The following is a 16008-nucleotide window of genomic DNA, read 5'->3' on the forward strand; positions in this document are numbered from 1 at the left end:
TTACTCAGAGTAAAATTCTTATACCTGCAAGGAACTGCAAGGCCATCGGTACCCTAGTTTATGAGAGAAAGAAGCCAAAAGATGCAAGCAACTGGTAGTGCAACTGTCTTCTAGCTGACAACTGCAGACTCGTTTCAGAATCCTCTTCCACACTTCCAAAAGAAGGAAAGTGGGGCTTAGCTATGCTTACCAGCTGTTTACATTTTTTAATCAAAACTGAAGGAATAAAGCAGACTGTGACGGGGCTCTTTTAGAAAATTAATTCAATAACAACAAATTTTAGCCCAATTCCATTCCTTTCCCTTTAAGAAAAGTAGATGACACTACAGCGCAAGCATCTTCAAAATGAGACCGTTATATCTCTAGTTGTTCTGTTGCAACACTGAAATTGGATGTTAAGGATCTGTATGTGCCCACATGCCATTAACATCATATTGAAGTGTATTACCAGCTGGTGCTCAGAGCAAAAATATTAACAGTGTAGAGACACCTATCGGGGCCATTAGCACTTGACTTCCTTATTTATGTCCCTTTGCCTGCATGACTAGTAAAGAAATGGAGCTCTAAGTCATCAAATGAAAGACCCATCAAGCCGTTCTGTGCATAGTTATGCAATGGACACATCATCATCATCATCACCATAGGCAGTCCCTCAAAGCGAAGATGAATTGCTTCCACGCCAAAAAGGAATGAGTTCACAGGTGTTTCAATGACGGACCTAATATTCCAGATCCCGCACTACATCCTGAAGGGTGGAAGATGCCTGCGCTTGGATTTTTTTAACGTGTGGTGGCCGTTGCACACCAGCCACCACACGGGCTTGACAGAGCCAGGTCTTGGTCCAGTGGCAAGGATTACCCAAGACGACTGGAGACCAGCTCTGCTGCACGGACCGAGCACGTACACATATAGCAGTGTGGGCTGGCTCGTGCTGCCCCTGGGCCCCCGCCTCCAATGGGCCCCAGACTCACGCCCCTCCCGGCAGGCCGGGGCAATCAGAGGGAGCAACGTGCGGCGGTGGCATTACCATCAGTAGCAGGAGACACAGCACACAATGAGGAATAACACATTCAGGTTCAGAAAGCGTTGAATAAGTTAACAACAGGTTTGTTTGGTAATTTTGGTGAAGATAATTAGCAAAGAAACAGGGAACCAAAATGGGGAACATCGAGTCTAAATTTTAAAGCTATGTGCCTGATTTATGAATATAAAATGGGCTCGACTATGACAAAATTAGCAGTGAGAATGCCCTCCCCTTACTTTGTGTGCGCGCTCTGGACACTGCTAAATTTGGCTGTGCCTTTTTATTTTTTTAGGCGGACATGGCAGATGTCTGAAATGAACGCAGGCATCATTTCAATATTAAAATGAGGCTCGTGCTCATTTCCGAACCTGTTCCCGAAATTGGTGTAAAGTAGGCAGAGCTTGTGTTGCTGCATTATTTATCAGGCTCTACAGCGGCTCCTTAAAAGCGTGAAGGAACTTAGGAGAACCATTTTAATGACAGAAATCGCACAGTAATAATTTCCTCCTGGCTTTCCTACCAAAACAATTTGTTGCGCCATTTAGACGCGGTCAATATGCTGAAAATATTGAGAAAATTCACCTCCATTTTATCTAAAGGAGAAAAAGGAGCATCAAATTTATATTCTATTAAACAATTAACCATTAGATTTGGATACCTTCCTCTAGGTGGGTAAAAATAAAATTCGATCACCACAAATAATCCCTATACTGGCAAATCAGAGCCTCTTTGGTTCCTGGTCATAGTTCAGCGCTCCTTCCGAACCGACATGTGCCACTCCATTTCATGGTCCAGTTAAGGAACAGATTGAAACTCAATCCAGCCGAAGCTAGCACACTGCAGTCAGTGACAGCTACTTTGGGATTTAAAGTCAAACCCATTAAGCCCATATTCTGGTGAAGTGCGGTTAAAATAACCAAGTGATTTTCGGAGCAAGCAGTCAGCATTTTTTATAACTTTCATGAAATAAAGTCAATAATGTGAAGAGCAGAACCTCAAAGAAGAAATATTAAAGAAGTCACGACAGGCTTCGATCTAAAAATATATATAAGAAAATAACAGAAGTGACAGACAGTCACTTTCGCGAACAAATGCAAGGGAATGGATAATAAAGGAAAATGAAAGAAATAAAAACAGGTCAAGTCAACTTTAATAAATGAAAAAAAGATTGAAGTGGAAGCTAAGTAAACAGCATGGAGATGGTGGTGTCACAGTGGGAGTTATCCCTCAGCCTTCCATCCTCACAGATTATGACACCAGTCTTTTCAGATTTTGTATGAAGGTCACCCATTTCACAATTTCAAAAAAAATACATCCCAAAACTCAAATTTTGCTTGACTCATCGGGTGGGGTGTTGTTATGAACTTTCTTAATTTAAGTTTTTAATTTATTTTGAGTATTCAAGGATTTAGCTAGCTTTGCAAAAGTCAATTTTCTTATTTATGCCCAACTGAATGGTAAATAGTGGGGGTGTTGAGATGCAATAATACAGATTTGCTGATCACTGCTTACTGGCAAATGGAGTGTGTACTCCATATATTCCTACATTTCATATGTACTTCATTGGCTGTAAAGCACTTTGGGACATCCTGAGGTCATGAAAAGCACTATAGAAATGCAAGTTCTTTGTTTATTCTTACTCAACTGATCATGGTCTTCACCAATGGGTCAGTTATAAACACAGCTGGTACATATTATGGCTCCAGACCTCGTTACAGCCTTGGTCCAAAAATGGACAAAAGAGCTGAATTGGAGAGGCGAGGTGAAAGTGACTGAAGAAGGGTCTCAGACCTGAAATGCTAACTGTTTCTCTCTCCACCGATGCTGCCTGGCCTGCTGAGTGTTTCCAGCATTTTCTGTTTTTGTGTGAGTGACTGCCTTTGACATCAAGGCAAAATTTGACCGAGTGTGGCATCAAGGAGCCCTAATAAAATAGAAGTCAAGGGGAATCGGGAGGAAAACTCTTCACTGGCTGGAGTCATACTTAGCACACAGGAAGATGGTTGTGGTTTTTGGAGGCCAATCATCTCAGCTCCAGGCCATCACTGCAGGTGTTTCTCAGGGCAGTGTCCTTGGCCCAACCATCTTCAGCTGCTTCATCAATGACCTTCGTTCCATCATAAGGTCAGAAGTGGGGATGTTCGCTGATGATTGCACAGGTTCCATTTGTATTTCCTCAGATAATGAAGCAGTTCATTCCCACATTCAGCAAGACCTGGACGACAATTAGGCTTGGGCTGATAAGTGACAAATAATATGCGCGCCACACAAGTGCCAGACAATGAGTATCTCCAACAGGAGAGAGTCCAACCACCTCCCCTTGACATTGAATGGCATTATCAGCACCGAATGCCCCACCATCAACATCCTGGGGTGGTCACCATTGACCAGAAACTTAACTGAACCAGGCACACAAATACTGTGGCAACAAAAGCAGGTCAGAGGCTGTGTATTCTGCAATGAATGACTCAGCTCCTGACTCTCAAAGCCTTCCGCCATCTGCAAGGCACAAATCAGGAATGTGATGGAATACACTCCACTTGCCTTAATGAGTGCTGCTCCAACAACACTCAAGAAGCTCGACACCATTTAAGACAAAGCAGTCCGTTTGATTGGCATCTCATCCACAATCGCACCGTGGTTGCAATGTGTACCATCTACAAGATGGACTGCAGCAACTCGCCAAGGCTTCTTCGGCAGCACCTCCCAAACCCACGACCTCTACCACTTAGAAAGACAAGGGGAGCAGGCACATGGGAACACTACCACCTCCAAGTTCCCCCACAATTTTTAAAGGAGCATACAAAATTATTTGGCAAAATCTTTTATTGTTTGGAGAGGGAGAAGATTTGGCATCAATAAGAACATAAGAAATAGGAGCAGGAGTAGACCATTTGGCCTCTCGAGCCTGCTCCGCCTTTCAACAAGATCATGGCTGATCTGATCATGGAACAAACTCCACTTCTCTGCCCGCTCCCCATAACTATTTACTCCCTTATTACTCAAAAATCTGTCCATCTCCGCCTTAAATATATTCAATGACCCAACCTCCACAGCATTCTGGGGCAGAGAATTCCATAGATTTACAACCCTCAGAGAAGAAATTTCTCATCTCAGTTTTAAATGGGTGGCCCCTTATTCTAAGACTATGTCCCCTATGAATGGAAATATCCTCTCTGCATCCACCTTGTCGAGCCCCCTCATTATCTTACATGTTTCGATAAGATCACCTCTCATTCTTCTGAACTCCAATGTGTATTCGCCCAACCTACTCAACCTGTCCTCATAAGTCAACCCCCTCATCTCCAGAATCAACCTAGTGAACCTTCTCTGAACAGCCTCCAATGCAAGTATATCCTTCCTTAAATACGGAGACCAAAACTGTACACAGTACTCCAGTTGTGGTCTCACCAATACCATGTATAGTTGTAGCAGGACTTCTCTGCTTTTATACTCTATCCCTTTGCAATAAAGGCCAACATTCCATTTGCCTTCCTGATTACTTGCGGTACCTGCATACTAACGTTTTGTGTTTCATGCACAAGGACCCCCCAGATCCCTCTGTACTGCAGCACTTTGCAATTTTTCTCCATTTAAATTATAATTTACTTTTCCATTATTTCTGCCAAAGTGGATAACCTCACATTTTCCCACATTATACAGCATCTGCCAAATTTTTGCCCACTCACTTAGCCTGTCTATATCCCTTTGCAAATTTTTTGTGTCCTCCTCACCATTTGCTTTCCCACCCATCTTTGTATCATCAGCAAACATGACTGCATTACACTCGGTCCCTTCATCCAAGTCATTAATATAGATTGTAAATAGTTGAGGACCCAGCACTGATCCCTGCGGCATCCCGCTAGTCACCGTTTGCCAACCGGAAAATTACCCATTTATCCCAACTCTCTGTTTTCTGTTTGTTAACCAATCCTCTGTCCATGCCAATATATTACCCCCAACCCCATGAGCTTTTATCTTGCACACATGAACAAAGTGATGATGCATTTTGACACGATTCTGTTATCTATTTCTTAGGTGGCTGATCCTCAACTGCCCGTTTTTCGCCCGCACCCAGAGTGAAATTTAGCCCCATGGAGTAGCAAATCTGCCAATGATCCCCAGACAATGGAGAGTCAGGCTGCAAATGAACCCTGGACTATATTATGAGTACAGAGGCCTACCACAACAACTCAGCCAAAATGTGTGCAACAGATGTATTTGAACAGTGGCATACAAAAATCACTGTACTCAATTTATAGAATAAATACAGAGCATTCTAATTGCCTCCTGGGTTCCTGTTCTGAATTCATTACAATGTGCCCAGAAACTTTCTTGAATATAATCAGCACCCACAGCCCTGAGCAGCAGAGAGCATGTGCCATTTTTCTTAAACAAAAGCAAAATACTGCAGATGCTGGAAATTTGAAATAAAAACAGAAGATGCTGGAAACACTCATCAGGTCAGACATCGTCTGCGGAGTTAGAAACAGATTGAACGTTTAAGCTCGACGACCTTTAATCGAGTTCTTGATGAAAATTCATCGATCTGAAAATACGACCCTGATTTTTTTGTTCGGTGGCGTTACTGAGGAGCATGCCACCGACATCCGAACGAAATCCGCACTTACCTCATGCGAACCCCACTTCGTGAAGTTGCTTTCAGACGCTGCAGAGCTGTGCACAGCGTAGTGGTCCAAGGATGCACCATTGTGCGTTTGCGAACCTGGGATCACATGGGGCGATGCTCCTTTCATTTCCTGACTCTTAGCCAATCAGAAAACATAGAAATATCCGCAAAGAAAGCATTAAGCTTTGCAGAAAGTCCATCTAAGCAGCCGACCTTGTTTTATTTTTATTATTCCCACTGCATTTTCCAAAAGATTGTTCAACTATTTTTCTTCGATTCGCATCCATTTTGATATATTAAACAATTTGATGTCAAGCTTTGGCTTTTAAATTGCTGACTATTAAATATTAAAGAAAAACGCATTTTAAATAATTTAGCTGCCAGATATGCTATTACATTAATAAATTACAATCATAGCAATAATATTTAACACACAAACCAAGATTTCAACATTAATAGAATTCAATCAAACACTGAAAAGTCTTGAAGTACTTTTTACTGAACGTGTCCTTGAAACCATAAAACTCGATTGGGATGCTTTTTATGGGCTGTAGCATAAACCCAGCTCAAAATTATACAATTTTCTCATCCGCGTCCTTCCCTTACGCTATATAACAGGCTCATATGCCAGCCACAAAAATTATCAGGGTAATTAATGCGTAAGTGGGCAATTAGCCTAGCTTTTCGCCAGCACGCTGATTTCAATGGGTAGGTAAAACGTGCAGCGAAGCCAATGTGGAGTTGGAGCTTGACAGATTCCAAGTTCGGGATTTAGCGCATGGAAATCCCGAATTTGCGGTCAACTTCAAAGTCGGTATGATGCCGTACTCAAGAGTTCACAGTCATATTGACCGTGAATTCAGGGCCATTAACTCTTATTTCTCGCTCTCTCTCTCTCTCCACGGATGCCGAATCTTTCCAGCAAACTTCTTTATTTGGCATTTCTGTTAGTTGTTCTGCCAAAACAATTGCCATAGAATCTTACCCGTGATAAATTCTGGACCCGGAATAAGCGGGTGACAATCTCCTCGTCCATCATGCGCGAGACGAATTCCACTTGCACAGGCCCATACTGCTGAAGTCCTTGCTCTGGCCAATACTGTAAGCATGGCTGCATAGTGAACGGAGAGAAAAAAAGGCTCAAGATGAATGTATAAACGAAATACATAAAAAGAGATTTATTTTTCCCAAGTCAGGATGGCAAATTATATTAGATGCTGCAGCACAGCAATATTCAGAATTATGGGTTTTATTGCACCTTAAGGTAGTAATATATCTGCACCATAATGACAAGTCTAACATTGCTAACATTTTCTGTGTTATTTAAAAAGTAACAGAATCAAAGGCTGTAACTATTATAGCAGTGCCCATCAGATTGCACTATTTTGGTTTAAAAATGTGGCCTATTTTGCAGCATAAAATAAATAAATATAGCTGTGGAGCCTGGAAACAGTTGTGTGATATTGGCCTGTAATTTGTGGTCAGCGGTGAAGCAAAGGTGTTCAATGCAGGTCTCAAAGAAAGCTGCCCACAAAAGATCTCGCAATCTCTGTAATGAGATGTTTGGCTTTTGTGATGTGCAGTTGAGATCATAGCTGTTGTGACATTAAAAAGCTGTATAAACATCAAGCACAATGCAGAATTCTCACAGACAGGGAACCAGGAAGTGAAGAAGCTCATTTTATCCTGACTTTTTAAAATGTTACAGAGAGCAAAACAAAGATTGGGCCTCTCACGTGGGGAAAGGGTAAACCGGAAATAAATATGAACAAACTTTTTAAAAACATAATTTTTTAATTAAAGTTTCTTAAAAATTTTAATTAATTTAACACTCCACAGAATTAAAATTAGTTTTCAGGGCCATAACCGATCCTATTACACCTATTCCAACAAGGTCTAACTTTTAATAGGGATTTTAACAGGGATGTTACCGTAGAAAAGCCTAAATTTTCATCAGTTTCCCTGATTTCCCTGATTGCCGGCTATTGGGGAGGTGGTGAGGAAGGACACTGCGCTGCCAGTGTCAAAGCAGTGAATGACTGACTGCAACTTCAGGATTTCCGAGTTAGAATGTGCACACATGCATCGTTTGCTGTTATTATCCACCACAAATTCCGGGCTATTATCATGATGCTGTTTAATTCCTCTGCTTTTTATTTTCACAGGAGGTGGGGAGGTTTAACCTATTTAAAATAATTTGGTATTGCCTCCCTTACAATAGTGCACAAAATGGACTTTTAAAAAAAAGGAGGGAGAGAGAAAAGAGAATTATAGACCGGTTAGCCTGACATCGGTAGTGGGGAAAATGCTGGAATCAATTATTAAAGATGAAATAGCAGCGCATTTGGAAAGCAGTGACAGGATCGGTCCAAGTCAGCATGGATTTATAAAAGGGAAATCATGCTTGACAAATCTTCTAGAATTTTTTGAGGATGTAACTAGTAGAGTGGATAAAGGAGAACCAGTGGATGTGGAGTATTTGGACTTCCAAAAGGCTTTTGACAAGGTCCCACACAAGAGATGAGTGTGCAAAATTAAGGCACATGGTATTGGGGGTAATGTATTGACATGGATAGAGAACTGATTGGCAGACAGGAAGCAAAGAGTGGGAATAAACGGGTCCTTTTCAGAATGGCAGGTAGTGACTAGTGGGGGTACCGCAAGGTTCAGTGCTGGGACCCCAGCTATTTACAATATATAATTAATGATTTAGACGAAGGAATTGAATATAATATCTCCAAGTTTGCAGATGACACTAAGCTGGGTGGCAGTGGGAGCTGTGAGGAGGATGCTAAGAGACTACAGGGTGACTTGGACAGGTTAGGTGAGTGGCAAATGCATGGCAGATGCAGTATAATGTGGATAAATGTGAGGTTATCCACTTTGGTGGCAAAAACAGGAAGGCAGATTATCTAACTGGTGACAGATTAGTAAAAGGGGAGGTGCAACGAGACCTGGGTGTCATGATACATCAGTCATTGAAAGTAGGTATGCAGGTACAGCAGGCAGTAAAGAAAGCAAATGGCATGTTGGCCTTCATAGCGAGAGGATTTGAGTATAGGAGCAGGGAGGTCTTACTGCAGTTGTACAGGGCCTTGGTGAGACCATATCTTGAGTATTGTGTGCAGTTTTGGTTTCCTAATCTGAGGAAGGACATTCTTGCTATTGAGGGAATGCAGCGAAGGTTCACCAGACTGATTCCTGGGATCGCAGGACTGACATATGAAGAAAGACTGGATCGACTAGGCTTATATTCACTGGAGTTTAGAAGAATGAGAGGGGATCTCATAGAAGCATATAAAATTCTGACGGGATTGGACAGGTTAGATGCAGGAAGAATGTTCCCAATGTTGGAGAAGTCCAGAACCAGGGGTCACAGTCTAAGGATAAGGGGTAAGCCATCTAGGACCGAGATGAGGAGAAACTTTTTCACCCAGAGAATTGTGAACCTATGGAATTCTCTACCACAGAAAAGTTGTTGAGGCCAGTTCGTTGGATATATTCAAAAGGGAGTTAGATGTGGCCCTTACGGCTAAAGGGATCAGAGGGTATGGAGAGAAGGCAAGAGTGGGGTACTGAAGTTGCATGATCAGTCATGATCATATTGAATGGTGGTGCAGGCTCGAAGGGCCGAATGGCCTGCTCCTGCACCTATTTTCTATGTTTCTATGAACAGTTTAAGCATCCGTTTAGATAAGAGAGTACTTTCCTCAGGCGGTCTGCACAGAGCAGCATTAAACAGACTGCACTTAAACAGAGTGTTTTTATTTGGGACGTTGGAGAGAGTGGGAATCTCTGGTAAGTTTTGGGTAAGTATAGTCGTAAAAAGTGAAATTTAGTTTAACATTTTTATTTTAACCTAGAACTTTAAAAACTGTTGTTAACAGAAGCTGCCTGCCAGTGGCAGTTAACTATCAGTCAGCTGTAACATTTGTCTTGTATAGGTGCTAATCACCAGGAGCAGGGGAGCCGAGACAGCACTTGTAACTTGGGTGAGGCTCCTAGAGTATAAAAGTAAACAGTTCTGCAGAGCACAGAGCAGCATGAAACAGAGTGCACTTAAACAGGTTGTTTTTATTTAAGAATTTGGAGAGAGCGGGAATTCGGAGATGAGGGGGAAGGAGTTGCTGCTTTTTGCCTACACTACTTGTAGTGCTTTGTGTTACAGGTAGATGCTTAATTTTATTTACCCATAACTTAATGTAGATCAAGTAGTCAAGAAATTAAATTGTAATCTAAGTTACTTAAATACAAATGTAATTAAGGTTAATTAAATAAAACAACGTCATAATAGGAATGCTTGTGCAGGTGGTGTGCCGCAACTGCAGCATGTGGGATTTTGTGGAGAGCATTGTGATCCCGGACAACCACGTTTGCAGTAAGTGCCTGAATCTTGAGGAACTTCAACTCAGAGTTGTTGATCTTAGAATTTTAAAAATCTTAGGATTTTAGAATTCAGCAAAGGAGGACCAAGTAATTGATAAGGAAAGAGAAAAAAGAATTAGAGTAAATTAGCAAGAGACATAACAGATTGTAAATGTTTCTATAGGTATGTAAATAGGAATAGGTTAGTAAAAGTATGCTTGGGCCCATTAGAGGCAGAGACAGGAGAAATTATAATGGGCAAGAAGGAAATGGCAGAGACATTAAACAAATACTATGTATCTGTCTTCACGGTCGAAGACACAAAAAACATTCCAGAAATAATAGAGAACCAAGAGTCTAGAGAGATCGAGGACCTTAAAGAAATCGGTATAAGTAAAGACATAGGGGTCAAATTCAGTACCGCCATTTTTGAGGAAATGTAACCGCCTGAGTGCTGATTTTACCATCTGGCATTATGTGTATGCTCCAACTGCAAAATTCAGTTTTTATGGACAAAGATGAGAGAGCGGCGCTAAAAAGTGGCGTTGCACATTCATTCTCGGGCGGGAGCTCAGGAGGCCTACTGAATTTCGCATCCAACCGCCTAACTCCCAGTTAACACCTAACACCGGCGTTATCAGCAGGCATTCGTAACTGAATTTTGACCCCATAGTGCTGGAGAAATTAATGGGACTAAGTGGCGACAAATCCCCTGGACCCGACGACCTGCATCCTAGGGTTTTAAAAGAGGTCGCTGCAGAGATAGTGGATGCATTGGTATTAATCTTCCAGAATTTCCTAGATTCTGGAAAAGTCCTCAAGGATTGGAAGGTAGCAAACATAAACCGGCTATTTAAAAAAGGAGGAAGAGAAAAGACGGGAATTATAGCCAGTTAGCCAGACATCAGTAGTCGACAAAATGATAGAATCTATTATTAGGGACGTGGTAACAGGGCACTTAAAAATCGTAATATGATTAGGCAGAGTCAACGTAGTTTTATGAAAGGGAAATCGTGTTTGACAAATCTGTTAAGAGTTTTTTGAAGATGTAACTAGTAGGATGGATAAGGGGGAACCAGTGGATGTACTGCATTTGGATTTTCAAAAAACATTCGATAAGGTGCTACACAAGAGGTTATTACACAAAATTATGACTCATGGTATATTAGCATGGATTGAAGATTGGTTAATAGACAGAAAACAAAATGTAGGAATAAACGGGACTTTTTCGGGTTGGCAGGCTGTAACTAACGAGGTACCGCAAGGAACAGTGCTTGGGCCTCAGTTATTTACAATCTATATTAATGACTTAAATGAAGGGATTGAGTGTAACGCGTCCAAGTTTGCTGATGATACAAAGTTAGGTGCGAAAGTAAGCTGAGAGGAGGACGCAAAGAGGCTTGAGAGAGATATAGACAGGTTGACGGAATGGGCACGAACATGGCAAATGGAATACAATGCGGGGATGTGTGAAGTTATCCACTTTGTTAGGAAAAACAAAAATGCAGAATATTTGTTGAATTTTGAGAGACTGGGAAATGTATGAATTCAGAGGGATATGTGTGTCCTTGTACTTGAATCACAGAAAGTTAACATGCAGGCACCCCAAAATGGCTAGTCTGCAAGGCACATACTGTACATGGCCTATTGACTCTGTAATATCACATTAAATAGAGTGGCTACAATCCCACTCTCAGGACTGCTGCTTTTCACATGCGGTTTCACATTTCAACACCAAAGCAACAGCCTGAAATAAAAATGTAAAAAAAATGATGGGAATGTACAGCAGGCCGGTTAGTATTTGAAACAGAAAGATTAACGTCTTGCATGGAATACCTTTCACCAGAACATTATGGGTCTCGCTCAAAACATTAACCTGCTTTTTCTTTCTTTCAGGTGCTGGCTGACCTTTTTATGTTGTTCAATTCAGTTTTGCAGCTATTTCTTTCCTTTTATCGTTAACTTACCCAAGCGGAGTTTAACTGGTTGAGTTGGTTGAGCATGACTACTGAAGTACAGTTGTAGTCGTACACAAGTCTCCAAAAGTCTGCAGTTGTGTTCTGCAAAGGATGTGGGGTCACCACAAAGGCCGCTGCTTGTGTGTAGCTCTAAATAGAAACAGGACCAAAAGCATTTCAGAAATGAGACTTTTTTGCAACCCAACGTTCTTTTTGAATGCAAGGTTAATTTATGCTAGACTTTCATAAAGAAGCCTCTCATCACAACATGCAACAAATCTGATACAATTTAATAATTTTAAAAGTAAAATATATCCAATCATTCATTAAAAGTACATACAGCACAGGAGGCCACCATTTGTCCCATCGTGCCTGTACTGACTCTTTCAAAAAACTATCCAATTAGTCCCACTCCCCTGCTCTTTGTCCATAGCCCTGCAAAATTTTACTTTTCAAATATATATCCAATTTCTTTTTGAAAGTTATTATTAAATCTGCTGCCACCAGCCTCTCAGGCAATGCATTCCAGATGATAACTCAAAATTCTTCTCATTTCCCCTCTGATTTATAAATCTATCTTAAATTTGTCTCCTCAGGTTACCGACCCTCCAGCCAGTGGAAACAGTTTCTCCTAACTTACTCTCGCAGAACCCTTCATAATTTTGAACACCTCTGCTTGAAGAAGAACAATCCCAGCTTCTACACATAGTCCCTTATCCCTGGTATCATTCTAGTAAATCACCTGTTCACCCTCTCCAAGGCCTTCCTCAGTTCTTCAAAATCCCGTCATAATTTTGAACACTTCTATTAAATTAAGAAAATTTTTAAAAAGGACCTACATCCATCAATACAGCATTGATGTAGTTGTTACTTTCTCCATCCACAGTAATGAGGAATGGAAGGCATCTGTCGGGTGGCAGGACGTCCATGTTACGGTTCTTCTCTTGGTTCCGAGGTAAGAGAGCGATGCTGCACTCCTCAGCATCCAGGTGCGGAGTCACTGAGTTAAGGGTCTGAAATTGTTACAAAGACACAAGGTTTAATGAGCTGACTTTGAGCCGCAGGCATCTAATGGTGAGGAGGAAAGCCCAGGTCCATACTCCAAACATGCTTGCTGTGAGCTCAGTAAAAGCGGAAAGAAAGAACTTGCATTTATATAATGTCTTTCAGGACCTCAGGACATCCAAACGCTTTACAATCAATGAAGCACTTTCAATGTGCAGTCACTGTTTTAATGCAGGAAGTGCGGCAACTAACTTGTGCACAGCAAGGTCCCACAAACTGCAATGAAATAAATGACCATATAATCTGTTTTAGGTATTGGTTGAGAGATAAATGTTGATCAGGGCATCGGGAAGAACTCCACTGCTCTTCCTTGAATAAGGCCGTGGGATTATTTATGTAAACCTGAGAGGGCAGGCAGGGCCGCAGTTTAACATCTCATCTGAAAGACAGTGCAGCACTCCCTCAGTGCTGCACTGGAGTGCCAGCCTAGATTATGTACTTAATTCTCAGGAGGGGTTTGGACCCACAACCTTTTGACTCAGAGGCAAGATTTCTACCCACTGAGCAAAGGTTAAATGCTTTGGAGCAGTCCCATACACTGCCATTAACGGCATCACCTTTCCAATGAGGTCATGCCAAAGTGAAGATATAAAGCTGGCAGCGTGAGCATAAAAATATAAGAAATAGGAGCAGGAGGAGGCCATTCAAGAAGATCATGGCTGATCTGATCTTGGCCTCAACTCCACTTTCCTGCCCGCTTCCCATAACCCTCAACTCCCATATTGTTCAAAAACCTATTTACCTCCATCTTAAATATATTCAATGACCCAGCCTCCACAGCTCTCTGGGGTAGAGAAGAAATTCCTCCTCATTTCTGTTTTAAATGGGCGACCCCTTATTCTGAAACTATGCCCCCTAGTTCTAGATTCCCCCATGAGGGGAAACATCCTCTCTGCATCTACCCTGTCAAGCCCCCTCAGAATCTTATACGTTTCAATAAGAGCACCTCTCATTCTTCTAAACTCCAGTGAGTGTAGGCCCAACCTGCTCAACCTTTCTTCATAAGACAAGCCCTTCATCTCAGGAATCAACCTCGTGAACCTTCTCTGAACTGCCTCCAATGCAAGTATATCTCTCCTTAAATAAGGAGACCAAAACTGTATGCAATACTCCAGGTGTGGTCTTACCAACAGTACAGTTGTAGCAGGAGTTCGTTACTCCATCCCCCTTGCAGTAAAGGCCAACATCCCATTTGCCTTCCTAATTACTTGCCGTACCTGCATGCTAACTTTTTGTGTTTCATGTACAAGGACCCCAAGATCCCTCTGTACCGCAGTATTTTGTAATCTCTCATTTAAATAATCATTTGCTTTTTTATTTTTCCTACCTAAGTGGATAACCTCACATTTTCCCATATTATACTCCATCTGTCAACTTTTTGCCCACTCATTTAGCCTATCTATATCCCTTTGTAGATTCTTTGTGTCCTCCTCACAACTTGCTTTCTCACCTATCTTTGTATTATCAGCAAATTTGGCTATATTACACTCGGTCTCTTCATCCAAGTCATTAATATAGATTGTAAATAGTTGACCTCCCAGTATTGATCCCTGTAGCACCCCACTAGTTACTGTTTGCCAACCTGAAAATGACCCATTTATCCTGACTCTGTTTTCTGTTAGTTAGCCAATCCTCTATCCATTATAATATATTACATCCAACCCCGTGAGCTCTTATCTTGTGCAGTAACCTTTTATGTGGCATCTTATCGAATGTCTTCTGGAAATCCAAATACACTACATCTACTGGTTCCCCTTTATCCATCCTGCTCGTTACATCCTCAAAGAACTCCAGCAATTTGTCAATGATGATTTCCCTTTCATAAAACCATGTTGACTCTGCTTGACTGTACTATGAACAGTTACTGGAAGAAACAGCAACACTTTCAAAAGGAGGTGCCTCTCCCTTTGGCTTTAACCAGTGGATCCCGGATGAAGCTTCCTTTTAAAGCACCGTGTCCCTGCTCTCTGCATTCTTTACTCTCCTTGCAGTCAAAATGCCACATTCTTGGTACAACTCTTGCTCAGGAAAGCGCTATGGGCTTAGTTTGCCATCGTAGAAAGGTGATAACTGAACATTTATGAGCAATTTAACACAGTCACTAACTCAGTTATTTTCAAGGGATTAGTGATTGTGTTAAAATCAGGTACAAAGTAAGGCTAAGTGAGTGGGCAAAACCTTGGCAGATGGAATATAATGTTGGAAAGTGTGAGGTCATGCACTTTGGCAGAAAAAATCAAAGAGCAAGTTATTATTTAAATGGAGAAAGATTGCAAAGTGCCACAGTACAGCAGGACCTGGGGGCACTTGTGCATGAAACACAAAAGGATAGTATGTAGGTACAGCAAGTGATCAGGAAGGCCAATGGTATCTTGGCCTTTATTGCAAAGGGGATGGAGTATAAAAGTAGGGAAGTCCTGCTACAGCTATACAAGGTATTGGTGAGGCCATACCTGGAATACTGCATGCAGTTTTGGTTTCCATATTTACGAAAGGATATACTTGCTTTGGAGGCAGTTCAGAGAAGGTTCATTAGGTTGATTCTGGGGATGAGGGGGTTGACTTATGAGGAACGGTTGAGTAGGTTGGGCCTCTATTCATTGGAGTTCAGAAGAATAAGAGGCGATCTTATAGAAACGTATAAGGTTTTGAGCGAGCTTGACAAGATGGATGCAGAGAGCATGTTTCCACTGATAGGGGAGACTAGAACTAGAGGGCATGATCTTAGAATAAGGGGCCACCCATTTAAAACTGAGATGAGGAGAAATTTATTTTCTCAGAGGGTTGTAAATCTGTGGAATTCACTGCCTCAGAGAGCTGTGGAAGCTGGGACATTGAATAAATTTAAGACAGAAATAGACAGTTTCTTAAACAATAAGGGGATGAGGTTATGGGGAGCGGGCGGGGAAGTGGAGCTGGGTCCATGATCAGATCAGCCATGATCTTATTGAATGGCGGAGCAGGCT

The 16008-nt window shown here is 41.7% G+C and overlaps 1 protein-coding gene across 14 annotated transcripts in view; it reads right to left on the minus strand.

The window, feature by feature from the left end:
* Positions 1–16008, minus strand: part of ptprub (protein tyrosine phosphatase receptor type Ub) — a 1307170-nt gene that overhangs the window by 28178 nt on the left and 1262984 nt on the right. For all 14 annotated transcript variants that reach the window (XM_070898914.1, XM_070898921.1, XM_070898913.1 and 11 more), the window contains 3 exons: positions 12817–12990; positions 11987–12127; positions 6640–6765 (listed from right to left, as the gene is read on the minus strand). In XM_070898914.1, the coding sequence (XP_070755015.1) occupies positions 6640–6765; positions 11987–12127; positions 12817–12990 (441 nt within the window). The remainder of the gene's footprint in view (positions 1–6639; positions 6766–11986; positions 12128–12816; positions 12991–16008) is intronic.

This window comes from Pristiophorus japonicus, chromosome 14, assembly GCF_044704955.1.
Source record: "Pristiophorus japonicus isolate sPriJap1 chromosome 14, sPriJap1.hap1, whole genome shotgun sequence".
In the NCBI taxonomy this organism is placed as follows: domain Eukaryota; kingdom Metazoa; phylum Chordata; class Chondrichthyes; family Pristiophoridae; genus Pristiophorus; species Pristiophorus japonicus.